The sequence below is a fragment of the Calonectris borealis genome, chromosome 12 (genome assembly GCF_964195595.1).
Source record: "Calonectris borealis chromosome 12, bCalBor7.hap1.2, whole genome shotgun sequence".
Lineage (NCBI taxonomy): Eukaryota > Metazoa > Chordata > Aves > Procellariiformes > Procellariidae > Calonectris > Calonectris borealis.
Window position 1 is genome coordinate 13,332,745 of NC_134323.1, and position 23,806 is coordinate 13,356,550.

At 38.3% G+C, this 23,806-nt stretch overlaps 1 protein-coding gene across 4 annotated transcripts in view; it reads right to left on the reverse strand.

The window, feature by feature from the left end:
- Nucleotides 1-2,068: 2,068 nt before the first annotated feature.
- BEAN1 (brain expressed associated with NEDD4 1) overlaps nt 2,069-23,806 on the reverse strand; it is a 64,297-nt gene continuing 42,559 nt past the window's right edge. For all 4 annotated transcript variants that reach the window (XM_075161444.1, XM_075161447.1, XM_075161445.1 and 1 more), the window contains 3 exons: nt 22,035-22,244; nt 19,275-19,416; nt 2,069-5,730 (listed from right to left, as the gene is read on the reverse strand). In XM_075161444.1, coding sequence (XP_075017545.1) covers nt 5,382-5,730; nt 19,275-19,416; nt 22,035-22,244 — 701 coding nt within the window. In that variant the 3' untranslated portion in view covers nt 2,069-5,381. The remainder of the gene's footprint in view (nt 5,731-19,274; nt 19,417-22,034; nt 22,245-23,806) is intronic.

Genomic DNA, 23,806 nt, shown 5'->3' on the forward strand with positions numbered 1-23,806 from the left:
TATTGACCCAAATCAGAGGGTTGGATTTCATGTTTCTGCACACCCGCTCCCACGGGGGGAGGATTGGATCCTTTAACCTTAGCAGTTCTCGTTAACATATACAATAGCTGCATTTTTGTTAAAGCCTGGTGCGTTTTAGTAGAATGATACAGGGAATCTTGCTTTGTTGCTGGTTCTTTTGAGTGTTTCGCTTTTCAGTAAAGCATATTTGCATAATATAGTAAATACTGATTTGTCTCATCTATTTAGCTATCATTGCATTCTTACGCTCTGAATTAGTTTCCTAGTACAGCCTCCAAGGATGGCATTTATGTTCTGTTTTTTGAAGGTCCTAATACTTTAAAAGCCTGTTCTTTAAAAGGGAAGCTAAATCACTTCCCTGGTGTCTGTGTGTGGTACCAATCCCATCACTGCCAATAGGGCAGAGTACTCGCCCATGATCCAGGTGCCTGAAAGTCCAGTTGCAGTTCCCTGGGCCTTGAGGTCTCCCATCTTGCTCCTCCTTCTTCAATGAGATTTTGAAATGTTTTGCAAAGAAGTTTTGCTCTTTTCTGGGTGTATTAATTTTGTTTATTACTGATTTCAATCTCTTGCAGAAATATAAAATCCTGCTAGGAGCAAAGCTGTGACAGAATAATCTTAATTTTTAAAGGGTTCTTTCACTACTTCATTGTCATTTGAATTTAAATTTAAAAAAAGTGTCTCCGTTGTGAAGATATTAGGTTCATTTGGAATGTAACAGAAGACAGAATCTATAAAAAAAAAATTTTTTTAGAAGACTATGGCAAGGCAAAAGCCTGGTCATTAGTCCTAGGAGGGAAGAGGAATTCAGTAGAAAGGAATGGCCGCTTCCAGCTGTACATGCAAACTGCTGCTATTTCCCTGGAGTTCAAAAGACACAATGCTAATACCGATGAATTGCATCAGGCTATATACCTGACTCTTTTTTTCATTGCAGTTGGGCTGATTTAGGCAGAGGAGGGTTATTGAAACAATATCGATAGGAGCTGCAGGAGAACAAATAAAAGAATCAAGGCATTGGACCCAAAACATGAACGGACCACCATGGATACTTCTAGGTTCCTTAAAGCTTTAACTTTGTTTGTGCTTCTGCTGGACATGGAAGCTATTTTGCTTGTTACTTTTTCTTGCTTTGATGGAAGTGAGAATATATATGCATATGGACCTGTCTGAAATCCAAGCTGTGAATTTATCGTATGAGTTCAGTAGCCAGTGTTCAAGCATACATTACTGTGAGCTGCGGAAGAGGGAAATGAATATGAACTTTGCTAGCTGAGAAGAAGTTTTAATGCATGAGATGCTGTTGGGGATTCAGAAAACATGGATTTAGTTTCTGATTTATTTACAATTCCCACTTCACATGTAGCGCATCACTTCAGTGCAGTTAGAGCTGGAGGTGCTTGGATATAATTGTGGTGATGAGTATTTTCACTGAAAGCTTTTTGCTGTGACAATAATATGGTGTTAGAAATCATGTAGTTCTCAGTGTCACTAATGTGGTCTGGGCTAAGAGAATCCTCTTTTCCCAGAGGGTATTGGCAGAACATCTAGGGTTTGGAAAGCTGCTAATATTAAGTGACAAAAGTACAACTGCCAATTCCCAGGCTGTGAGGCAGCGTCAGACACTGTCAGACAATGATAAAGAGAGGACATGGAAAGCTCCATCTGACCTTAGTAATTTTTAGAGGTACCTATGAATGTGTTTGTGAGGGTTTCTGATGCTTCTTGAAATCCCTGAGAGTATTTCAAGGGTAACAATTTTCACTGCAGCAGTATTGCAGACTCTTCCCTTCCTGCTCTTGCAGAACTGGGCTGATCCTGGCTGCGCACACACTGACTCGTCTCCCTAAGCAGGAGAGACCTGACTGCTCTGATGGCTGCTCATTCCTGTCATCTCTGACAAATATAAAATCCAAATGTAAGTGGCTGAAGCACGGTATTGCTTAGTCAACAGTTGCTTCGTTGCCTGATTAACAGGAGGCTAAAGGCTGTAGGTAGCACCAAAGTGATACTGACGCAATAAAAAGCACAGAAGCTGTATCGAATACATGTATGTTCTTTACTAAAAGTTTCGTGTAAAGATCAGTACACTAAAAATCGAAGCAAAAGAGATGACTACAGAAATACAGTATTGTTATCACATAGCAAGAAACAGCGTGTCCAAACAGTTTCTTTCTGATACTAATCATGTAATACATGAAAGGCCTGTCTTAAGCCTGTTTTGGGACTGGCATTAAAATTATGCGAGAGTTTAGGATAAAATCTGATAAGACAATATGAATTTCTTAAGAGGAGCATCAGGAGACACTCTGTCAACTTTGCTGAGATTTATCCGGGATCTTAAATATCCTCCAAGAAATGAAAACATGTTCTTACTGCATCATTACAAGAAATCTCAACACTGTTCCAGTAGTAGCAGTGGAAGCTTTTAGAGCAGCTTTAGAGCTATAAACTTCTCTTTCTAGTATTTTCTGTTTGCAGAGGTATATGGGTTGGATTTATAAGCTTTTTTCCCACAACTTTGTTGGATATAATTTAGTTAAAAAGATGAACGAGTAGAAAATTCTAAGCCATTCTTGCAAGTGATCGTGGTAAGGTATCACTGAAGGTAGCATACTCTACTTTTAATTCACAGTTTGTTTTTCAAAGATATTTGTTTATAATGAATGACATAACCTATTTAGTGGTAACTTAGAAAAATGCTACAGTGTGGAAATGTATGTTTTGGTTGGCTTCCATGTCCGTGTGACGAAGAAGCTGGGATTATTTTGATGGATGAGTCCCTCATTGTGAACTCTGTGTAGCGTGGTAACTGGATGACTTGACTTTATAAAGCAATATACCACAAGAGGGAGTAAACAGCTATTTCTAAGTAACGCTGCTACATACAATCCAGATCGCAATGCTAAGGATGTGTAACTGTTATCAAAAGAAGACAGACTTTCATTAGTTTTCTATAACCTTAGTAATGCATTTCTATCGTGAAGTAAAATACAAATCTCCCATTTTCATCGGAGGCCTACTTAAAATTAGTTTATTTTGTAAACCACAGATAGAAAGTTAGTGGAAGGTCATGAAATCCCTGACAGGTTAAAAGCCAAGCAGGTTGAAAGGATTTCCCAAAATGCCCAGAAACTGGAAGCATCTGTAACAGAGTAGGGGCTTGCCTGCCAGATGTGAAAAGCCCTCATTGCTTGTCTTCAGAAGAACCTTGAGGTTTGCCATGTTACAGGTAAGAAAGATTCGCTTTCAGGAAAAAAAAAAAAAATCACATTTGCCTTCTAATATTTGTTTATGAGATTTCCCCCTTCACCTCCCCAGTAGTAGCCTGAAGTAAGCAGGTCTGGTCCCAGTGCCTTACCCTGTTCTAGGCAGGTCTCCAAGAGCTGCAGGAAGACACAGCTATGAAAGCATGTCCTATTCTGCATAAATAAACCTCTGTGCTTTCCTTCACTTTTTATTTTCCTGCCAGTAAAACTGACTGGTACGTTTCTGTGTTTGTTTTCGTTTCTGGCCCCTAATAGATGGTGTAGAGTTCTTCTCTTATTGCAGGATACTTTGCATACCACAAAACTGTTTACACTAGTACTTTATACAGAGGAATAGTTCTGTCTGTTAAAAATTCAAATGTGAAATATAGCCTACATTCTGGCAATGCTTGCCAACAGTTTGGCTATGCAAAATTGTGAATTTTTGTTGTTTGGGTATAGTATAGTGACAATATTGAAAATCTTGCAGAAGAATTCTGTTATTTTAGCAAAATACATACTTACTCTCATCTACTTAGCAAAAAATGCATACTTACCTTATCTCATCATGTGCATATGACTCAGTAATGGTGTAATTTATACAGCAGTAAGAACCATATAATTACTTCCCATCTAAGTATTAATTATAATTGTGTCAATCTTTGGAGTGTTGAATGATGATTACAGTTGAAAATTATTTAGTATTTACAGAAAATCTAAGTGCAATTTTAATAATTTGGATGCTGCCTTCTTTTAAACACAATTATATATTTACTATACTCATTTTTACATATCCTTCAGTGGGAGTAGTAAATTGAAGTCCATTTTATCAGTGTAAAAAATTTTTTTTTTTTTTTTTTAGTGAAAATACCTCTAAGAGATGTAGTGGAGATGAGCCTCTGATAACTCTCCTAACTAGTACTGGTTGAAGATGTAGTTTAGTCCTTATGTGGAGATAGCGTGCTTGTGTGCCATGTAAGATTAAACTCTCACATCTGCAGTTTACCTCTGCTGTTCCTGCTAGTGTGCATCTCCAACTTGTATGGATTTATCATATGAATGTATGAGAAGTCCAGGTATATGAACAAAGGCTAGATTTGTGGGTGGCAAAATTTCAGTGAAAAGGATCGTGCCTAATAAAAGAGGTTTCTGCACAAAGTGAGGTTCTTTGTTACTGTGCATGCCAAGTCCAGCATCTATTACTTACATCACATTAATGCAATTACTAGAGGTCAAGGTCCTTTGTAACACTACAGGTTCCTTACTGAAGGAAGAGATCAGTTAGTGCTTTAAAATGCAGTCATGCGTGGGAATTGGCATGAAGCATCTTCTGGAATTCCAGACACTACCCTTCCCTTGGCTGTATCAAGTCCCCGTGAAGGGCATGCAGCTCCCAGCCCTGCACACAGCTGTAGTACAGCTTCCATAGGTAAAGCCAATTGCTATTTGGGGATCCATTGCCACCTCTCCATCACTTGCTGCTGGTTTCTTTTGAGGAAGACTTACAGCAGGCTTTGCAATGGTCTGGTAAGCCTGGTACTGGCCAAGCTTTCCAAAGGAAAAATGTGACTATCAAAATATTATTCTCCTTTTTCTTTCGCCCCTATGTGGTACTGATAGTCATGTTTTGCAGGCAGTGTTCTGTCTCTGTCTACTGAAATACTATTTAGACAAAGAATTATTTAAAAATGCTTTGTTGCCAAGACACTGAATGAAATGTACTAGTGACACCTACAAGGACAACAAAATGCTCTTCTTTTTCCTTCTGCTCTAAAACATGCAAAGTATCATAAAATCAACAAGTAGGCTTGACTAGATAACATGTATCTACATTAAGAGTGGCTGATTTCAATGTGTTTTGAAATGCTTCAAAAGGTCAGATGCACTGCTTGTCACTGCTGCTTTTTTATGTTGTGTGATGTCATGGAACACTTTGAAGCACAAAGAGGGAAGTTTAGGTAAACTTTCAAAATTCACTGTAAAAAATAAAATCCCATTACATCCCTGTTTAAAGATATAAAATAGGTAAAACTCAGAGGTTTTATTCTTCCATTTAAATGTTTTTGTCGGTCTGAGTTCTTCAGAAGAATTGAAGGAAGGAGCCACTTTTATTCACATGATTTGGTTCAGAAGGGTCTGATAGTCAGTGGAAGAATTTTTCAGTACTTCCATTGGAACAAGTGGGATGGGGATATTCTGTTCACACACCACCGTCTCGTACAGGGGAGCAGCCTCCAGAGTGAGAGACGACAAAGAGATGGATGAAATGGGCTGCTGCAAGTCCTGCAACCTGACTGCATAATTGGCAGCCTGTCCTGTAGTCCCAGATGCTGCTTCCTCTTCCAGGCTAATATTTATAGATATTTCACTTCTTTGACAAGGGTCCGTAAGAGAATATGGGGGGGGATCATCAGTGGGAATATATATTTGAGTTGCTCCTGGCCCCACGCATTCATCGTAGCTGAAAGAAAAAAAGAATTTTTGATTAGATTCCTGTGAAAAAATGCCACAGTACATTATTTTCAGCATAACAGGGGCAGATAAAGTGACAAGAAAAGGATTGTCTGGTGTTTTGTTCCTCAGCCCACATCCTTGCTTACCCTGCCATGTGAGACACTCGAGAGCATAATACTTAAAATCACATCTCCATATACCTAAAGATAATCCCAGAGGTCTCAGTGAAAGTTCAGACCCCATCCTCGTGCATGAAAGTAACATGTGGCAGCACCGTTCAGCTGAGGTGCCTGGGGATAAGCCCAGCTCCTTACAGCCGGTTATGTAGGAGCGGGAGGAATAACACTGCTGACTCACACAAAGCTGTGCACGCTGCACCAGTTGCCATAGGTGCAGCACAGCAGGGCTTCATTCCTGCTCTCAGCTGCTTGTAAGTAGGTAAATTAGAAAATGGCTGGGGAAAAAGGAAGTGGTGTTGCCATTTTACAGTTATGAAACAAGGTATAGAGAGCTTTAGATGGAAGTAGAGGATCACATCAAATGCTGTCCTCCTGACTCACGGGTCTCTGGTGCTCAGCCAGCAGTTACATGCAGTGGGTTGTCTGGGTTGCAGATCTGTACTGGCAGGGGCAGCAGGATTTCTTGCTGAGGTGCAGAGCTGTGATGAATAATCTTGACAGACTCATGATGGTCATTCTGAGACTCGGCAGACTACCCATCACGTTCCTCCCAAAAAGGAGGAATGCAGGACAGACCGATTTGTGGGGTTTCCGTGAGGAGCCAGCTCAGGTCTATCCAGGCTTCGTAGTTCTGTCTGTGCCACCAAGCTAGAGCCAGGGGAGACTATTACCTCCTCACTTCACTACCATGCTCCGTGCTTGCTGTCCCGTGTGAATGCAGACAGGCACCTTAGATTGGAGCTTGGACTGCACAGCCTAGGGAGGCCCACGAGGGGTAAATAATGAGCCTGGATAGACCAGTGTGTCTTTGTGCTTGTGTTTTGTTTTCTGTTGCAGGAAGAGGATGGGAACGGACAGAATGGACATGAGCAGGCTCCACGCATTTGTACCGTGCTGCGCTGGCATTGCCCAGCCCTCTGCTAAGGGCTCTGCAAAGATTGCACTGTGGCCCCAAGGAGGTCTGAACCAGAACGGGTGAATCTGATTTGTTATCTGGGTGGTCCACTGTCTGGCTATACTAGCATCACCTGTTTGTCCACAAACTGAAGCTGACTCCACTTTTGCTATCAAACCAGCCCAGGTCTAGTGATCTGAAGGAAGGTCCTGTTTTCCTGGCTCACTGGCTACAGGCAAAAGTGAGGAAGAGTCATAATATCATGATCTTAAATGTTGGACCTGCTTTGTTTGTGGCTGCCTTGTTTAACTGTTTCAGGATCATTTTAAATCCAATTCTGAAGGAGGGAATGTTTCCTGTAAAAAACCTTCACCTACTTAGTTAACCTGAAAAACAATTCTGCTGGAGCCAGACAAATTAAGAACCCATTTCCTCAACCACACTAACTGCAGAGCTATTAAGATCTAGGATATTTCCTGAAACTTAGGATATTTAGCATGTATCTTCCCAGTAGACTGCAGGCAGTCATTCTGCCCCCTGTAATTGCATTACTGCCAGGCTAAATCCAAGCTAATAAACCCTACTTGTAGATTATAAGTGGCTTGCAGCAGGGCAGCTTGCATTGGTTAGAGTGAGCTCAAATCTACTGCAATCAACCATGGAGGCCCTGCCTTAGAAAAATACTTGGTTCTGCTGCACTCATTCATACCTTTCCCTCAGAGTGCTCCTGATGATTTTGATGGTATTGTTCCTAGTCCAGGTGAAGGAAGTGGTTTTTGAGGAAGGGAAAGGTAAGAAGGTGAAATCTTAGTACTAGGTTACTAAATAACTCAAATATCCACAGGTGTTTTTATTTTTACCTCCCTTTTATCTTATTCCTATATTCATGAGGACAATGGTTTTAAATTCAAACTAGAAAATTTTGATTTCCCTATCAGAAAGAATGGTATTTAAAAACATAACTCTGTTCTGAAGATCCTGAATAGGGCTGCTAGATACTTCAGAAACAAGTCCCAGCACGTAGGAGGTCAAATTGGTTTTGTATAGCATGTGGAAAAGATTTCAGTCAAGCCTTCACTAAGCCCACTGAAGCTTTCAAGCATACCCGATATTCTTTTAAAAGATCTTAGACCTCTGTCAGAGATCAAGGACCTGATGTCCTCAACTCTTCATGAACTCAGCGAAAGTAAAGGAAGAGCCACTCTTTGCAGGATTACTTACTATGAGCGGCATCTTTACTTAATTTACATTTTGCTTACTCAAAGCCCAGTGAATTTATTTAAAATCTTTCCACAGATTTTGACTGACTTAATCAGGCTAATGAAGAGCACCTACTGGGTCCTGTTACCATAGTAGAAGTGTTTCAGTTTCGAAAAGCCCACAGTAATGTGAGTTTCAAGGTGGAAAATTTTGAATCCTTTTGCTGAGACACAAAAGGGAAGAAGTTTCTCTGTCTCCTGGTTCTGGGCCTGGGCCCAGTGCAAAGGAAATCTGCTACAGATCTAAAGGAGAAATGGGCACAGTATCAACCTTCTACATACTGTTGTTATCTGATCATCTGCGTTTCTTTCCCTTGGACTTAATTTAATATCTTTCATGGACTGTAGCTCAGCTGTGTAGAACTAAAATGCTTAGTGGGATAAATAGCAAAATGATCTTTTGTGAAGGAAACTTTTGAAAATCAAGACAAATGGGTAGCAAATCATAGTATTCAGACCTGGCATTTTAGTGTTCAGGTCCAAATATCAATATATTAGTGTTAGGGCACTTTTTCTCCAAACTCCAGTGCAAGTAATGTTGCCCCTCTCATTTTTGGCAATTAAGTTCACATTTTAAAAATTGAATAGGGCAGTAAGGAACACATGCCAGATTTTCAATTAAGTAACTTTTTGGCACCTTCACAATTGTACCTACAGGTTGTTACGGCCAAGGAGGCAACTACAAATAATTCAAATAGCTTTTTTTTTTTTTAAAATAACTTCTTGTATTTCATTAGCAATTTATGATCTTGATACTCAGTTTCCCATATTCTCTTCTAAGCATGGTATCTTTGCTTGTAACGCTGACACTGCAAACAGCTATTGCTATGATACTAGTAATGGAGGCTACAGATAAGGTTCCTAGCGTTTTCTGTTGAGGATAGAAAGGAGATGAATTAGGGTCATACAAGCAACTTTAACTTTGTATTTTTTTCCCTAGCTTCTGAGTGTTTTGTGGTTGGGTTTGTTTTTTTGGGTTGGTTTGTTTGTTTGTTTTTCCTCTCCGTTTAACAGGCTCAGTAATTTGGTTGTGCTTTCAGAGTGCTGTTATAGAGGTATTCCTGTAGTATAACTAATGAATTATCAACACTACAAGCATGAATTTTATTTTGCAGACAGGAAAGCACAGTCTCTCCTTCAAAGAGACCATAATATGTAAACTTATGCATCTAGTATTTACCAGATCTTTTTTTATTAAAGGATTCTAAGCAAGTATTATAAGAAGTAATACATAGTTTGACAGACACCCACTGTCCATGTATGTTGGTGGTTGGAAAATCATTCCTCAAAAGATTTAAAGGATTACTTATAAAAAATTGTAATAGCAATCATTTCTTGCAGTTGATTACTGTGTATTGATGTGAGTGATACTGAACTAAATCCTTACTGTTGTCTTAAACCAAAGCTTCACGTTTGAGGAGAAGAGGCAAATGGATTCTTGCATTTTACTGCAGTGAGGTGTGTATCACAAACTAAGTGGTACTGCTAAGTTGTCCTGCAGTGTGAGGTCTGCGCCTTTGACACATCTTTTAGGTTTCTTTCTTTTTACTTGCAAACCGTGCAAACTAGAATAGAACGAAGGAGCTGCTTTCTCATCAGCTAGTATGGAGGCCTCAATACCAGAGGAGCCAAGATGTACTATGTAATGATGGCTACCACTAAAAAGAACCAGTGCATCTATAACAATCAGGAATGATGATTCCTGATATTAAAATTATACTCTTACATGCAAGTCACTTAAGTATGGTAACTAATGCTGTTGATTTCATCTGAAAAGGTGGCAGCTGTAAAGCTGTGGTTTCAATATGAGCCAATGTCCATATCATTGAAAGGAAGTGTCCCTTGCCCTGTTGCGTACTTCCACTGTATTCCTTGCGCTTCTTCCTCCAAACCATGATCCCCAATCTGGAGCTGAATAGGCAAAAAGGTTGTGTGTGTGCTGGTTTTTTGTCTGTGTGTGGCTTTTTTGGAGGTTTTTGTTGGTTTGTTTTGGTTGGGTGTGGGGTTTTTTTTTGTGTGTGTGTTTTTTCTGGCCTGGATTTCTACTGATTTAGCTACCTTCGTTGGAAGCTCACAGCAGTCAGATGGGCATCAATGCAACACAAGAGACGTATAAGACATGAAGTGAGGCAGGTCTTAGACCACCGCTCACAGGCAGAACGTCTTAGCCATATCATAAAAGTGCAACCTCAGTAACTGCTAGCTACAGGTATTTGTGTGTGTATATATATATATATATGTTTTGCAACTGAAAATGCAGGAGCATGGAGCTTGCATAAGTGGAAAAACAAAACTACTTGCTAGTCTCTTGCAAAAAATACAATGATAGTTGTTTTATCTGAGAGATTCAGTTCTGTGAAGTTATTGTACATGTAAAAAGTAGCTGATGCTTGAAGTTCAGTATGGCAGTCACAGGAGAATCCTTTTAAACAAGAAAGCAAATGCTTTTGAAAAGTATTATCTTACCATAACTTAATAATGGACCACAGGAACTCATTACACTGCATCTCATTAATATCATGCGTCTCTTTTTCATCTCTGAAACAAATCCTTGGTTGCATCCCTGGTTGCAGTACTTGTAGTGAGTTCACTTTAATCCATTATTTTTTTAAAAAATTGTATTATCTTAAGGTTCAGTGTATCTTACAGGGGTTACTGACCATGAAATGTGCTGTTGTCTACTTTTTTTTTTTTTTGGCCTTGTTTCTTGTCAGAATAACTTCATTGTCATTGTAGATGACGCTATTGAGTTTTTAAGAGATAATTATACTAGGAAAGGCAGGGAGGGCTGATGTCTATTAACATCATCTTACCGCATGTAAACGTTATCTGCAAAGAGAAGAATGCTGCTTAAAAAATACAGCAGCTCTTCAAGCTGACCTTGTTGACTCAGAGGGGTGGTGGTGGTGGGGAATAACTTCATGAATTTGTCAGGTCTTATTGCAGTAAGTATTAGGATAGGTTTGTTGCTAAGGAAACCCAAAAGAGCTTGTTTAACTAGCTATCATTCATAAATTATGACCTACTCTCTGGGCAAAGAAGGTGGTTCTACTTACAGAATTTTTTAAGATGCAAACAATAGCTAGTGAAAAAAAGGCAAATCTGCGGAATGAAGAATTCTTCTTTGTGAAATAGATGTCTCTTTGTTTACTTCGTTCATTTGTTATATGTTATGACTCTACTAAAATTCCTCCTGTTGCATTGTTTCCATTTTGCTGATGACCTACTGTCTTCTTTTAATAATGGTAAACAGAATCACTAAATCTGGAAAATACATGTGCTGACAGGTTTAAGCTATGATGAAAACAACACAAAGGATGTTTACATGATGTTGTTACTTAATAAAGAAAAGCTGACATTAGAAAAAATATACTGTAACTCTCTAAAGGATCAAAGGAAAAAAATAATAATGTGTTTGATGACCAGGTAAGTAGTTCAGCTGATGATAGTATCTCTGATTATGCAATCTACTAACAGCTGGGTTTGTAGGACAGCAGCTTGGAAATCTGTCAGTGTTTCCTTTGAGATGTTTTTTCTTAGAATACATATATTCTTTGGTGATATATAACTATCATGAGGAAATGTATCATTTTTGACAGAACTGATCTTATAGTGACATATGTCATGAGACAGGATATTTTTCTAGGTTTACTTTTGACACTGACAGCTTCCATTTGAGATACTAGGTGCATTTACTAACTATATTTTGACTTTTCTTTTGTGTGCTTTGTCAGTGATTTATTAAGCATTAGTTTAATATTTTCATATAATAACCATCCATTCCATATTACTGATTATCTCAGTCATTCACTGAGTTTAATTCTTGAACAATGACTTAGAATGAAGAGCCAAAACATCTTTCTTTATTAAAAAAGAAACACCCTGAACTGTTGGGCCATAGTAATTAGGAGAACGATGGTGCAAGAATAAGCAAATGTAGTTAAGTGGCACCTCCTATGTAGTTTCAGTCCTCCTAGTTACTGTGTTAGTATGAAATCAGAATCCCTCTGTCTCTGGGCCTGGATAATATTACATGACAATTTTTTACTATGACTGATCCCAAATTACAGTGGGTGAAGGGGTAAGCAACAAACATGTAACACCTAGAGATAACAGCCCGCAGTGTCAGCCGAGACAGGGCCCTGAAGGAATGATCCAATGCTCTATAAAATCACTGCAGTATTTTCTGGGAATGTTTTGTCACATATGTTTGAAATGCGGCTATTTAAACAAGGGGGAGACTCCCTCTTAAGGTACTCTGGAGGAACCTCTCTCTTTTTATTACCTGTAGAGTAACACTGATCTCCTAACTTAATTGACTTTTAAGCTCCCAGAGGTGTGGTAAATGCACCTCCAAGGTGCCTGCCTGATCTTGGAGTAGGTAAGCATGAAAAATAATACTGTTATTTTCTATTTTAATGTTTTTAAATAGTAAAAAATGTAACCCAAGGTATTGTTCAGGGAAACATCTAAGGCTTAAGTAACTTAATCCTTGAAGAGACAGGAAACTGGAATTAATTTTTTTTCTGCCTTTTTTCTGTTCATAGTTATTTATGGAATTTCCCATTCCCTGCAACTACAATAGAAATATTTGTGTTAATAAGCACTAAAAGTCTGGATCTTTATTCTGCACTATGCGTCAAGATAATCTTGAGGAAGTTGTGACTCTTTGATGAATAAATATTCCAGATGAAAAATGAAATTAAATGTAGTGTTTTCATGAGAACATATACCAGATAGCATTTGAAACTGATATAATACAGTTTCAACATAATTGTGCAGCTTTAAACAATTAAAATAAATGTTTTAAATAAAACAAGTCATTCTGTGATGAATATTTTATATGATACATTTCAGCCTGGCATTAATTTTATATTTAATAAGAACCACTTGATCATAAGCAGTGTTTAGTCTCTGGATTTCTGTAACCATTATACAGTAAATGACAGTGAAGCTATGGGCACTGGTTGAGTAATAATAATCAGTTAAGACAAATTTATTTCAGAACAATCTCTTGTAGTCTCCCTAGCCATGGAGTTAATCCACAAACAGGGTTCTAAACAACAATACCAATTTTTGCTTGTCAGCAGGAATGCTTAGGACCTACTAATATTTGAGGAAGTTTGCCATGTGACATGCTTTAGGATCATATCCCTAGAAAGGGTTTTGTTTTAATTATTCTAGGAATGAATTCTGAGCAGGTGAAGGAAATACTAGCTGCAGTATGCAACAGAAAGTCTAACTACTGGGAAATTAGGGAAAAATACTCCTTTTTTTCAGTACAGTTATCAATGACTTAACAGCTTTAAGTTGTGATTGTTCTGCATGGTGCAATAAATTTCTGGTTAGAAATGCTTGGTGCCTCTCTTTCATCAGATTTTTCTGCTTTCACTGCTGCAGGTTTTTTTTTTTAATATGCAGCAATAGTTTGCACTTCTAGAGTGAAACTGTGACAGCTGTATGGCTTCCTGAAGGATGATCCGTTAGTAGAAAATTGCAAGATGAAGGCAGCTTGAGGGAAAACCTGTCCATACAGCAGATATAACTTAATGGTGCTGCTACTGGTGTGGTGGCATTCACATCAGCTGAGAACCTCACTAGGGCAGGGCTCTGTTTAGAGATATACGAGAGACGTCTGAAATACTAGTCTAGATAGACTTGTTGGGATCTCACTTGCAGACTGACCTCTCAAGGGCTGGCTTAATGTTGGGCACTAAGGCAATCTCCCTGTGCTTATCAGATGGGCTGTGAAATGTGGGTGTCACGTAAAAATCCCTTCACAGCAGCGAGCAACTAACTGATCAAAAAGCAATTAACCTGTTTCTATATTTAATATTAATTAGGAATAGCATGAGGATGTGGAGGGAGGGGCTTTTGAGGGTCTAGTTGCTCAGAATTTGGAGTTGAAAGAATTGAGAGTTTCACCTCATGTCATGATTTCCAGTGGATTTAATACTGTCATATTTCCAATGGTATTTTTTACTTCACTGACTGAAAATCTCAATGAGGGTATTGAAGTGAGATCTGAACTTAACCACAAATGTCCATCTCATGCTTTGCCAACTGTCATTGTAATTGTAGCCAAAAGCTACTTACCTTGCATGCTTGCAGGAGAAGTGGCCTTGGCAAAGGAATACAGCACAATATATCAAGTTTTTATGTTAGTTTCCTGCAAGCCTAATTCTGTTTTCCAAGAAAATCTAGGAAGCTGGTTCAAGCCTTCTTTCTTCTGATACAGCTAACTTGCTTCCTCAGAAGTGGGAGATGGAAAACAATGTCTTAGGAAAGAAAGTACCTTAAGTAGTTTGATTTTTTTTGGTTTTCATATTTAGAGGGAAATTAGGGTCTGTCTTTAAGACATGCGCATTTCCTTTTGCCACAAAAAGTAATTTTAAAATGGATTTGCCCATTTAAACAATGCAGACTGAACATGGGTATTAAGAGTACTGGAATTTATCAAGCCTAAACAAGACAATTTTCTCTAGAATTGATCCTATATAGATTAGGCAAGGTGACCAAATGAGGTAGAGTGAGCACACTTAAAACAAATAAACAAAAAAACCCCCAGTGTGTTCTAATGTGAATTCTAGGATAATGGGTGACTAACAGGTTTTTATCATAGTGCGCCCTGCAGGACACATTTCAATGTGCAATACAGAGAGGACTTTTGTGGCTTCCATTAAAACTATTCCTGAAGGTAAATCCCTCCATCTCTCTCAAGAGTCATTCCTCAGTGATGTTCTGTGTTAGACAGTCATGAGTCACAGATGAAAAAGGCGATAACCTTGGTTGCCTAAAGCTCTGTACATACCATTAATATCCAATCACTAAGGAGTGAAAAAGCACTTAGTCGAGTAGGGTGAAATGCATTTCCTCTGGCCAAAAGGTGAAAAGTTCATAAAATTTCTTTCATGCAGGGAACCTCAAATCTCCTCATTGTTAGGATTTTAGAGACTCATCAAGAAAACGCAATTGTTTTTAATTTACTTGGTCCTTGATTGGTACTGTACTTCAAGCCATTTAAAACATATAAGCTCAAATTATTTTTCAACAGCTTTCTTATTACATATATATAAAAAAAAAATTAGGAAAGCTCACCATAAGTGCCTGTGTTACAAACAACTCTGGGCGCAGTGAACATGAGCACGAACTCGTGATTTCTATCTATAAAGGTATTATGCACACAGTGTCAACAGCATGGCTTTGGGATATGTAAAATGACAACTACAGCCATCTTGATCAAACTCCAGAAGACTTTTTTGATTAAAGGTCTGCTGCCTACCATATAATTCCAAATAATATTCCTGATTTTTTTTTTGATTCTTCTTAAAAGTTTAAAGATACTAAAAATTCAATTAGATTATTTTACTCATACCATCACAGTGAATATTGAACAAATTGGCAAATATTGTATTTACAGGCTTTCCAGTATTTCTTTCAAAGTCATGTTTACTATGATGATAGTTAAATTGTGGCAGGGAGATTGTTCTTGTATTTTTCCTCGTTGAATTTGTTCAAGTTTCCTTAGTTGGGGGGAGTGGAATTCTGTGGTTTAGAATTGTTGCTAGATCACCTGGATCATCTTTCTCAGATGACTGAAGTTTCTTAGAAACAAATACTTTGCCATCTCTGGTAACACAGACTATGGAACATTAACTTAACTTCCAGCACTGCTACAGGTATCTGTACGTGTTAGAAACAGGCTCTAAAATACAGACCCTTAATACCTTGAAACTGCTTAGTTCATACACACTGTGTTTTGTTTTTATATTTCCCTTCTACACCTCATGTAAAATCAATCTGACAGATGCTGACACGGATCTGAGATTCATTAGAAAGTCATTAATTATCCTAAAGGCATGTTTATGGATAGGAGCACTGTATATTTCGGGCTGTCAAGACAAATTGACTAAGTGGCTTCTCTGTAATCACCCTGCAACTATGGCAGGCTAATGATGGTATTCCTCTAAATCTAACGTAAAATCTAATGTAAGAAAGTGGTTAGTGGAAGTGTTAATGGTGATGATCAAATTGAGCCTCAAATGAAATTTGTGATTTAGATATCAAAGCAATTAAATTATTAACATCCCAAGGCATTTTTCATAAATTAATTTCCAATTAAAGCTTTTCTATAAATAGTATTTTGTATTGGGCTTTCAACTGGAGAGCCGAGAGTGGGCAGTCCTGAAGAGTTAGCTCTCCCTCAGCCATAGAAATGGGTACTCTTAACTCCGACTCTTTTGTTTCATCAGCCTTCCCCTAAAATTCCTTTTCCACTCATTTTGTGGTTTAAAGCCCAACTGTAAAATCTAATGAAAACATTTTAGACTGATTATAGTCACCCCCTTGGCCAAATAGAGGTGTTGTGCTTTCTACTGAAATAATTTCAGAAAGTATGGTTTTAGCAAAAATGGTATGTTCAAGAACACTCAGCTCCACAGCACTTAGTATGCAGTGATGTAATGCTGCTGCCTCTTGCAGGCTGTTTTAGAACAATGTAGTTAAATGAAGCTAATGCCTTGGTATCTGCCTGTGGCAGCAGGACACTAGTTTTCACTCACTGAATTCTTTCACTTCAAATATGCGTAGAGAGTTAATTTGCCAATGCAGTTGCTTTCCTCGCTGCTCTTCATTTCTGTTCTGTTTATGCTACAGTTGCGTTATTAGCTTTTGGGTATGCTAGTTTAGCTTTAAATTACATCTTTCACTGCGTGAAGTAGAAGGAGGCATTGCATTAATTTAGCCAATGCAAATTTCAATAAACCTACTCTTCAAAACATTATCATATGTAACAGGATTGATCCCAGTGAGTTAATATTTTAAATGCACAAGGTCAAGCATGTCTTGTTTATGTTTCATGGCCATGTCTGACAGTCAGTTTTCCTGCTGTTAGCACCCATCAGTCCAAATAATCTCCATGTTCTACTAATTAGAAAAAATACACTTTAGGGTTATGCCGTGGAGGAGAGTGTAAAGGTAACTATACAGAAATTTTTCAGGCTCTTACATAATGCAATGTACTCATACAATGCTTCTCAACCAATGCTTTTCTGAACAGAAAGTTACAATGGACTATATAACATATTAATAGTAAGTTTAAATGTCTCTTTACGTAGTTTTGCTTTCACTGTCTGCTAAGCTCTACTTTTCCTGAAGTTTTCTCCAAGTTGTGTTGCTAAGATGTAAAACTTAGTAAGATTTTAATGATTTGCCAAAGCTACTTTTTAAAAAATATTTAACTATGGTAGCAGTGAGAAAACAGCAAAACCATTAACAATAATCTTTACTTTTGACCTGTGATGCAGAACGGCAATTAATAGGATGAGCAGTGTTCCCTTGTGTATGCAGAGTCAGATCTGGGGCCCCTCAGGGACCCAGTCCACTCAGCCCAGAAGGGAATCTTGAGGAGGCAGTGGTTGGACACCTTTACGTCTCTCTAATCCTAGCATTGATGTCCCAGAATAGTTTCTTAGAACAAGGCAGGACACAAAACAGTTAACTTGTGCAAGGCTTATTACAGAAGTAGCTGGAGAATTTACAGGAAAGCACAGATCATCTAGTGCTATGCTGTATCACTCATATCTCCTTCCAAACAGAGAACTCCATAGAGGTTGAAAATCCTTCTTTGGGCCTGTTTCAAACTGGAAACGGAAGCAACCTTTGGTTTAATCTTAGGAGACCTGTCTGTTAAAGAAATATGTTCTCAGAGCTTGTTCACAGGAGTCTGAGCTTGCTCTCAGAAATCTGGCCAACTGCCCAGTCAAGTTGTTGCTTGCGTGTCAACTGTCTGGCTTTTATTAGTAAAGACTCGTGGGTGTGGGTCCAAAAACCAGTCTAAATTTTTAAGTGGATTTATATGAAGTTCTACAAATTTAGATGTCAGGCTCAGAATAATTTTTCACATGTCAGCTTTCTGGTAAAATATTTACACCATCTCTAAAAGCCCATTTATTATATAGTATGACTTTGTAATTCATAAAGGGTTGCTTGTAGAACACGCATAGAAAAGAAAAAGCAAAGATCTATATTTTGTGTGTTCATACTACTGACTTGCTCTGTATTGCATATGTATACAAGCAGTTGGAAAAGGGCTGGTCTTATATTGGTTTAACTCAAAACAGAGTCTGCTTAAAAGGTAGAAAAGTAAAAAAAAAGAAAGGGGGAACACGGCTGTTCAACCATTATTTGCTGTTTGTAAGATACAGCACTACAGAAAGCTTGAAGTGATGTTCTGCTTAAAATAATTTCTGTTGGCTCATTAGAGTAACTGAATTCCTTCATTTGTTAACCTCAAGATGCATGAGGCACACAGAGGAGATATAGATGGCCTAAAGTGCCACTCTTGTCACTTGTGATGGCTGTTCTTATATCCTGTGAATGCAGGCACACAAATGTGGAAGGAGCTGCTATATAATTTCTGGAATAACTGTTTTTGGAATGATGTTACCTCCCCAGGAAGTTAGAACTGCCTGATATTTGAAGGAAGCTCTTCTCCAAAGATGCTACTACAATCCAGACAACTATGGCTCTCCAGAGCAGGTTTGGGTTAAACAGCTAAAACGGTAGTCGTCGTCCTTCACAGATTACTGATAAAAGATAAACAATCCCAAACAATTTTCTACCTATCCTAAATTAGGAGGTTAAGTACAATTACTAGGTATGTCAGAATGATATGTTTTCTTCAGTTCTGCTTTCTGATAGAATACTGGGGTTAAGAAAGCTGAGAAGTGAGACTTGCTGAAAAACATGGAAAGGTTTAAAGATTTTTTGCACCACTTCTTCTCTCCCCCCCTCCCCCCTTTCTATTTACTCTGATCTGAACAGTTTCAAGGTCAGTAATAAATGTAACCTGAAAGTTCTTGAAAAAAGTATATATTTTTCTCCTGGAAGTGAAACTTTGACCTGTAAAATCATTTCTTTCAAAGAAAGATGTTCATAAGTAATTTAACTTGTGTGTTTCATTAGTATGCCATCAATATGATAAATTTTAATGTGAATATTAGTAAATAAGAATTGGCTGTACACATGCCTTTATTTAGTAAAGATATATTCTGCTAAGGAAAACTTAAACTTAAACTAAACAAAGTCTGTCTCTGTACTTAGAGTTTGTGTGACCTGTGTTTTTGTAGAGGGTATAGATCTAGCAGTTTTATTTTTTTCTTTAACAGCCTTTGCAAGTGCAGAACTGTAACACTCAGAGTCTTAGAAAAGTGCTTACCATGGAGGTGAATCGGGATACATGACGTTGACCTGAGAAAGTGTATCCAGATAGGAACCAAAATCAAAAGCTGGGGGAAACTCCTCCATGCAGGTGGATCTCAGCTCTCCAAAAGAGCCACCAAAAGAGAAGCCATCTGGAGCTGGAAAACAAGCAATTAATACTTGCTGCTCTTTTCCTCCATGGTGGATTCTCTGAGACAATATCACTGTTTATAACACTACCATAAATCAGAAAATAAAACCTATCTGAGGCAGAGGAATTACTGGTATTCTGGAACAATCAGGTTTCACAAGACATTTCTATTCCTTTAAGAGCAAGTTAGCGTCATCTGTAGGTGAACTGTGGTGTTTCAGGCTATGGCACAGGGACTATATATTTAGTGCTGCCCTACAAGATGCACGTGTCTAAAGCTCTTCTTGTGCCTCAAAGGTTGAAAAGGAGTGGCAGTTCTGCTGCATGCAGCTTCAAACATTATCAGGATTGCTGAAGTTCCCAGGAGTTGCGTACATTGAAACCTTGCCAATTCTGTGAAGGTTTTTAACGGGAGGCTTAGGTGTTTGATTGTAGGTGTGTGTCTTGAGAAAATGCTGTTCTCAATAAAACACTCACAAAAAGGGGAAAAACTTTAAAATAATAGAGAAAATCATCTTGCTGTCTGCTCCAGGGCTTTCTTAATGCTTTCACACAAGAGTTTCATAGCTCCAGAAATACCAACAAGTTAGTGCTATTTTTTGTCTTTGAGGATAGTTAGTTAATGCTCAACATTCCGGGGTAAATTCCCATAAGAATGTCCCAAATTGTGGAAATGCATCAATCCCTTCACCCCTGCCCCTGCAATTGTCTTCCAAATGAAGTGATCCCTCCTTTTCACTCCACGCATTAAAATAGCACCTGGAGAGAAAGGCTGGCTTCTAAAGTGACATCAAAGTAGTGCCTCTCTCAACAGAGTGTAAAGGGCTGGACTTATTTGAACTGCCTGTTCCTCCTTCTGGCAATTTTCACCTCTGCCAATTTATTCTCGAGGAATTTACCAGGACTAATCCAGTCTATCATGCACTGTGCTTTCCTTTTGCTTGATAAGTGAAGGAAGCCAACTTCACGGTGACTCCTGCTGCTCCCATGCTGGCCAGTGGAAGCATGCTGAGATACTAGGATGGTGTGTGCTAATATAAAATTTTCACTTGGGTAGACTGGCATAATTTAGTTTAAGATTATTCTTTTGAATTTCTCTGAAAATATCACCATGCCTTTCTTTTTCCACTTCTCTAGCATTGTTATTTCTAACAAGCAGTTTGAAAATTGTCCTTTATGGTTTTGCCTGTCTTCAGGGTTTTTAAAGGTCCTGAAATTAACATAGCAGTAGATTTAAATGTAGTGATTGAATCTTAATGGTCAGTATTTTATCATGCCAAAATATTGCTGTTCATGGGTAAACAGTAACTCCAATTTGGGTTTAACTATTTAATCCCAAATTTAGCTGCTGAAAAGTAGGAAAAACAGATGTTAGAATAATAGCAGACACTAGTGTTTTGGATTATTTTTTTCCTTTTTCCCCTCTGTACGTTACCATGCATTTCACTTGGAGTCTAAAATTTATTCCCAAAACATAGATGTTATTCACTTATCTGGATAGATGTTTCTGGGAAAGCCAAAAATAATTATTCCTGGCTCCAGGTGGACAAACTGATCCTAGGCAATGTGTTTCTTTTAGACATGAAAATTCCTGGTCCAAATAATTAAATGAAGTCCAACTGACTTCAGTGGATACTTGATTTAGCTCAGTGAAATCAAGATTTGAGCCAATGCATTTTTATGTGGCTCACTATTACTCTCTTTTCTATATAAAGAAGAAAACCTCAACAATATGCAAGGAACTGTACTCTCATAACAAACTGCAGATATAGGAGCCTAACGATAGATGACAAACATTGTTGATGCTCCACTCAATTCATTAATCCATTTATCATTTGAATTTTTACTAGCTGAAAACTTAAAATACTTTCTGTAACTGTTTTTTCCTTAAATATAGAAATGATCAGATTCTGTCATTTACTCGACGAAGTGGCTTTTAACATCTGGTCAGCAAACCCCAAATTGGCCAAAAATATAATTCTACAATTAACTCCTTCATATTCCCAAATCCTTTTAAAGGGGATTTTTGTCAGGGGGTAAGGGGATAGGAATTGGCACTTTTTTGATAGCAAATCAGTCTCTTTAATGATGATGACAGTTGTAATGACATTGATGTCATTAATGACACCATTAATGATGATGACAGTTGTAATGATATTTTGATGCCCTGTTGTTCTGTTTATATCCAGTTATTAACTTCTGTGGTTAGAAAAGAAGTAGTTGCCCAGTCATTGTTGTAAGTTGGTGCACACTGCAGAAGTGAAAAGATTCCTGGCTTTCCAACAAATAGAAACTACATTATATGCTATACCAAGGCTATAATGGGATATGAAAATAAACTATCAGGAGTCTAGTGATGGAGAAGAAATCTTATACCATATCAAGGGAAAATAAGCTCTTTAAGAAATGCTGTTGGCATTGGGATTGTTTATGTTAACCACTATGGAGCTTGTACTATGTCAATTCAGTGCCAGGATCTTTGTGCTACAAAGCTGCCTGTGACCTACTCATCCTATTTTAAATTTTTTTTTTTATCCCTTGCACAGCAGCCAGATGCTTTTTGTTGCCTGCAGCACCAGATATTAATAAAGTTAAGCATTATCTTGCTATAACTAGCTATCTTACCATAAACAGCATCTCTCCTCAGATGTGGGTGTCTTAACCGTCCGTCCTTTCGCAGACTGCCAACAATGATTGTAACACAGGATAGAAATAGCACAAGTCCGATGACTACTCCAGCTACCAGAAGGGGTGAGACAAGTAAACTCGTATCGTTTCCGTTTTCACCGTAGCTGGGGAATTCACTGGTTGGGCTGCTCTGGTTCAAGTAAACTTCTGTACAGCAGAGAGAGAAAGAATGTGTCAATTGTGAACAGAGACATTTACAAAGTGTGGTTATACAGATGCCAAAACTAAGGGCTTTCAAAGTCCTAAGAGAGAGCCTGAGACAGATCCATTGTAAGAATTCATGCTTTTATGGTCTACCTATTTATTAGACCAATTTCTGGAGCTGTTAGTAACTGACTCTGGGGGAGTCACTCGGCAATTGTTTCCCTGTTATTGGGGAATATCCTGCTGGAGTCAATGATGTATGTTGCCTAATGGTAACTTTGATTGCTTATTCCTGCAAAGATTCTTTGCATCATTAATTGATTGATGCTGAAGGAACTTCAGTGCACAAGGAGGAATGTGAAAACTCAAAAATTTGGGCTCCGAGTGGAACAGAAGAATCGTGTCTTGTTACTAGGTGTGAAAAGACTCCAAAGTTTTGCAGAGAAAGTTTTGGGCAAGAATGAGACAGAGGAGCATGCTTTTGTAGCATAGGGCATGCTTTAGTTTGTGGGATGAGTCAGCACCCTAAGAAACTGATTTGGAGCAGAGGGGGGAAGAGACTCATTCAGAGTGGGATTCTTAGCGAGGCACTGGATTTTCATCAAAGACATGGCTTTTTAGTAGGCAGAAGCTTGGGCAATATGGCGGTCCTGTTGGCCTTAACATCTAATAAATTGTTGAAATAGAAAACCATCACAATGAACACTTAAAATTTACTCATTAAAAATCTGAAAGTAAATAAACTTAATTTATTGCTTTTTGGGCTCCCCCGTATGTTTAAACAGTAACCTAAGGATGGTGCCAAACCTGTGCTTTAGTCCAGGCTTTCCTAGTGTTCAGGCTGGCTACATGCCTTGTGGAGAGGTTAGGTTTGGTGCAGTCATTCTCATTTCATCCTCCCTAGTTTGGCCTGATAGTGTGTAAGGAAGGAGCTGTGTGGGCAGGCAGACCTCACCTTAAAACAGTGTGGAAGTATTGTGGTGCAGTAGGTACGCTCTGTGCTTCACCAGATGACTGCAGACTGAGCTGAGCTCTATCTGGCTTGTACGCCTTTGTTCCAGGCAAGCAGTTCTACACAGCAATATTACTATTCTTACTTCCACCCCATTTTGATTTTTCAGTCAAAATGCATTCATATTGTATGTGGCAAAAACTGTAACTGCTTTCCTCTGTGTTAAAAAAAAAACCAAAAAACAAAACACCAAACCCAAAAAACTCTCTAGATGTATTATTTAAGTTCAATAATAAATCTGCTTAAGGGAGAGAAATGGAAACTGCAAGAATATCCAAACTATGAAAAGTCAGAATAACTCCAGTAATTTATTCCCAAGTCAAATATCCTTTTGAGACAAGCTAGAGTATCAAAAGTTAAACAATAAGTTTCCTCTAGAGAATCAACTGGTGACATATGATTATATGTGAATTAATTGCCCATAGACGTATTTATGGGGGATTGTACTGCTAATGGAGGGGAGGTAAATGTTTGAAATGATGGGATAAAGGATTCAGGATTTCAGCAGATAGAATCCCTGCTTAAGTAAAAGGCTCTGTATGTTTATTTGTGG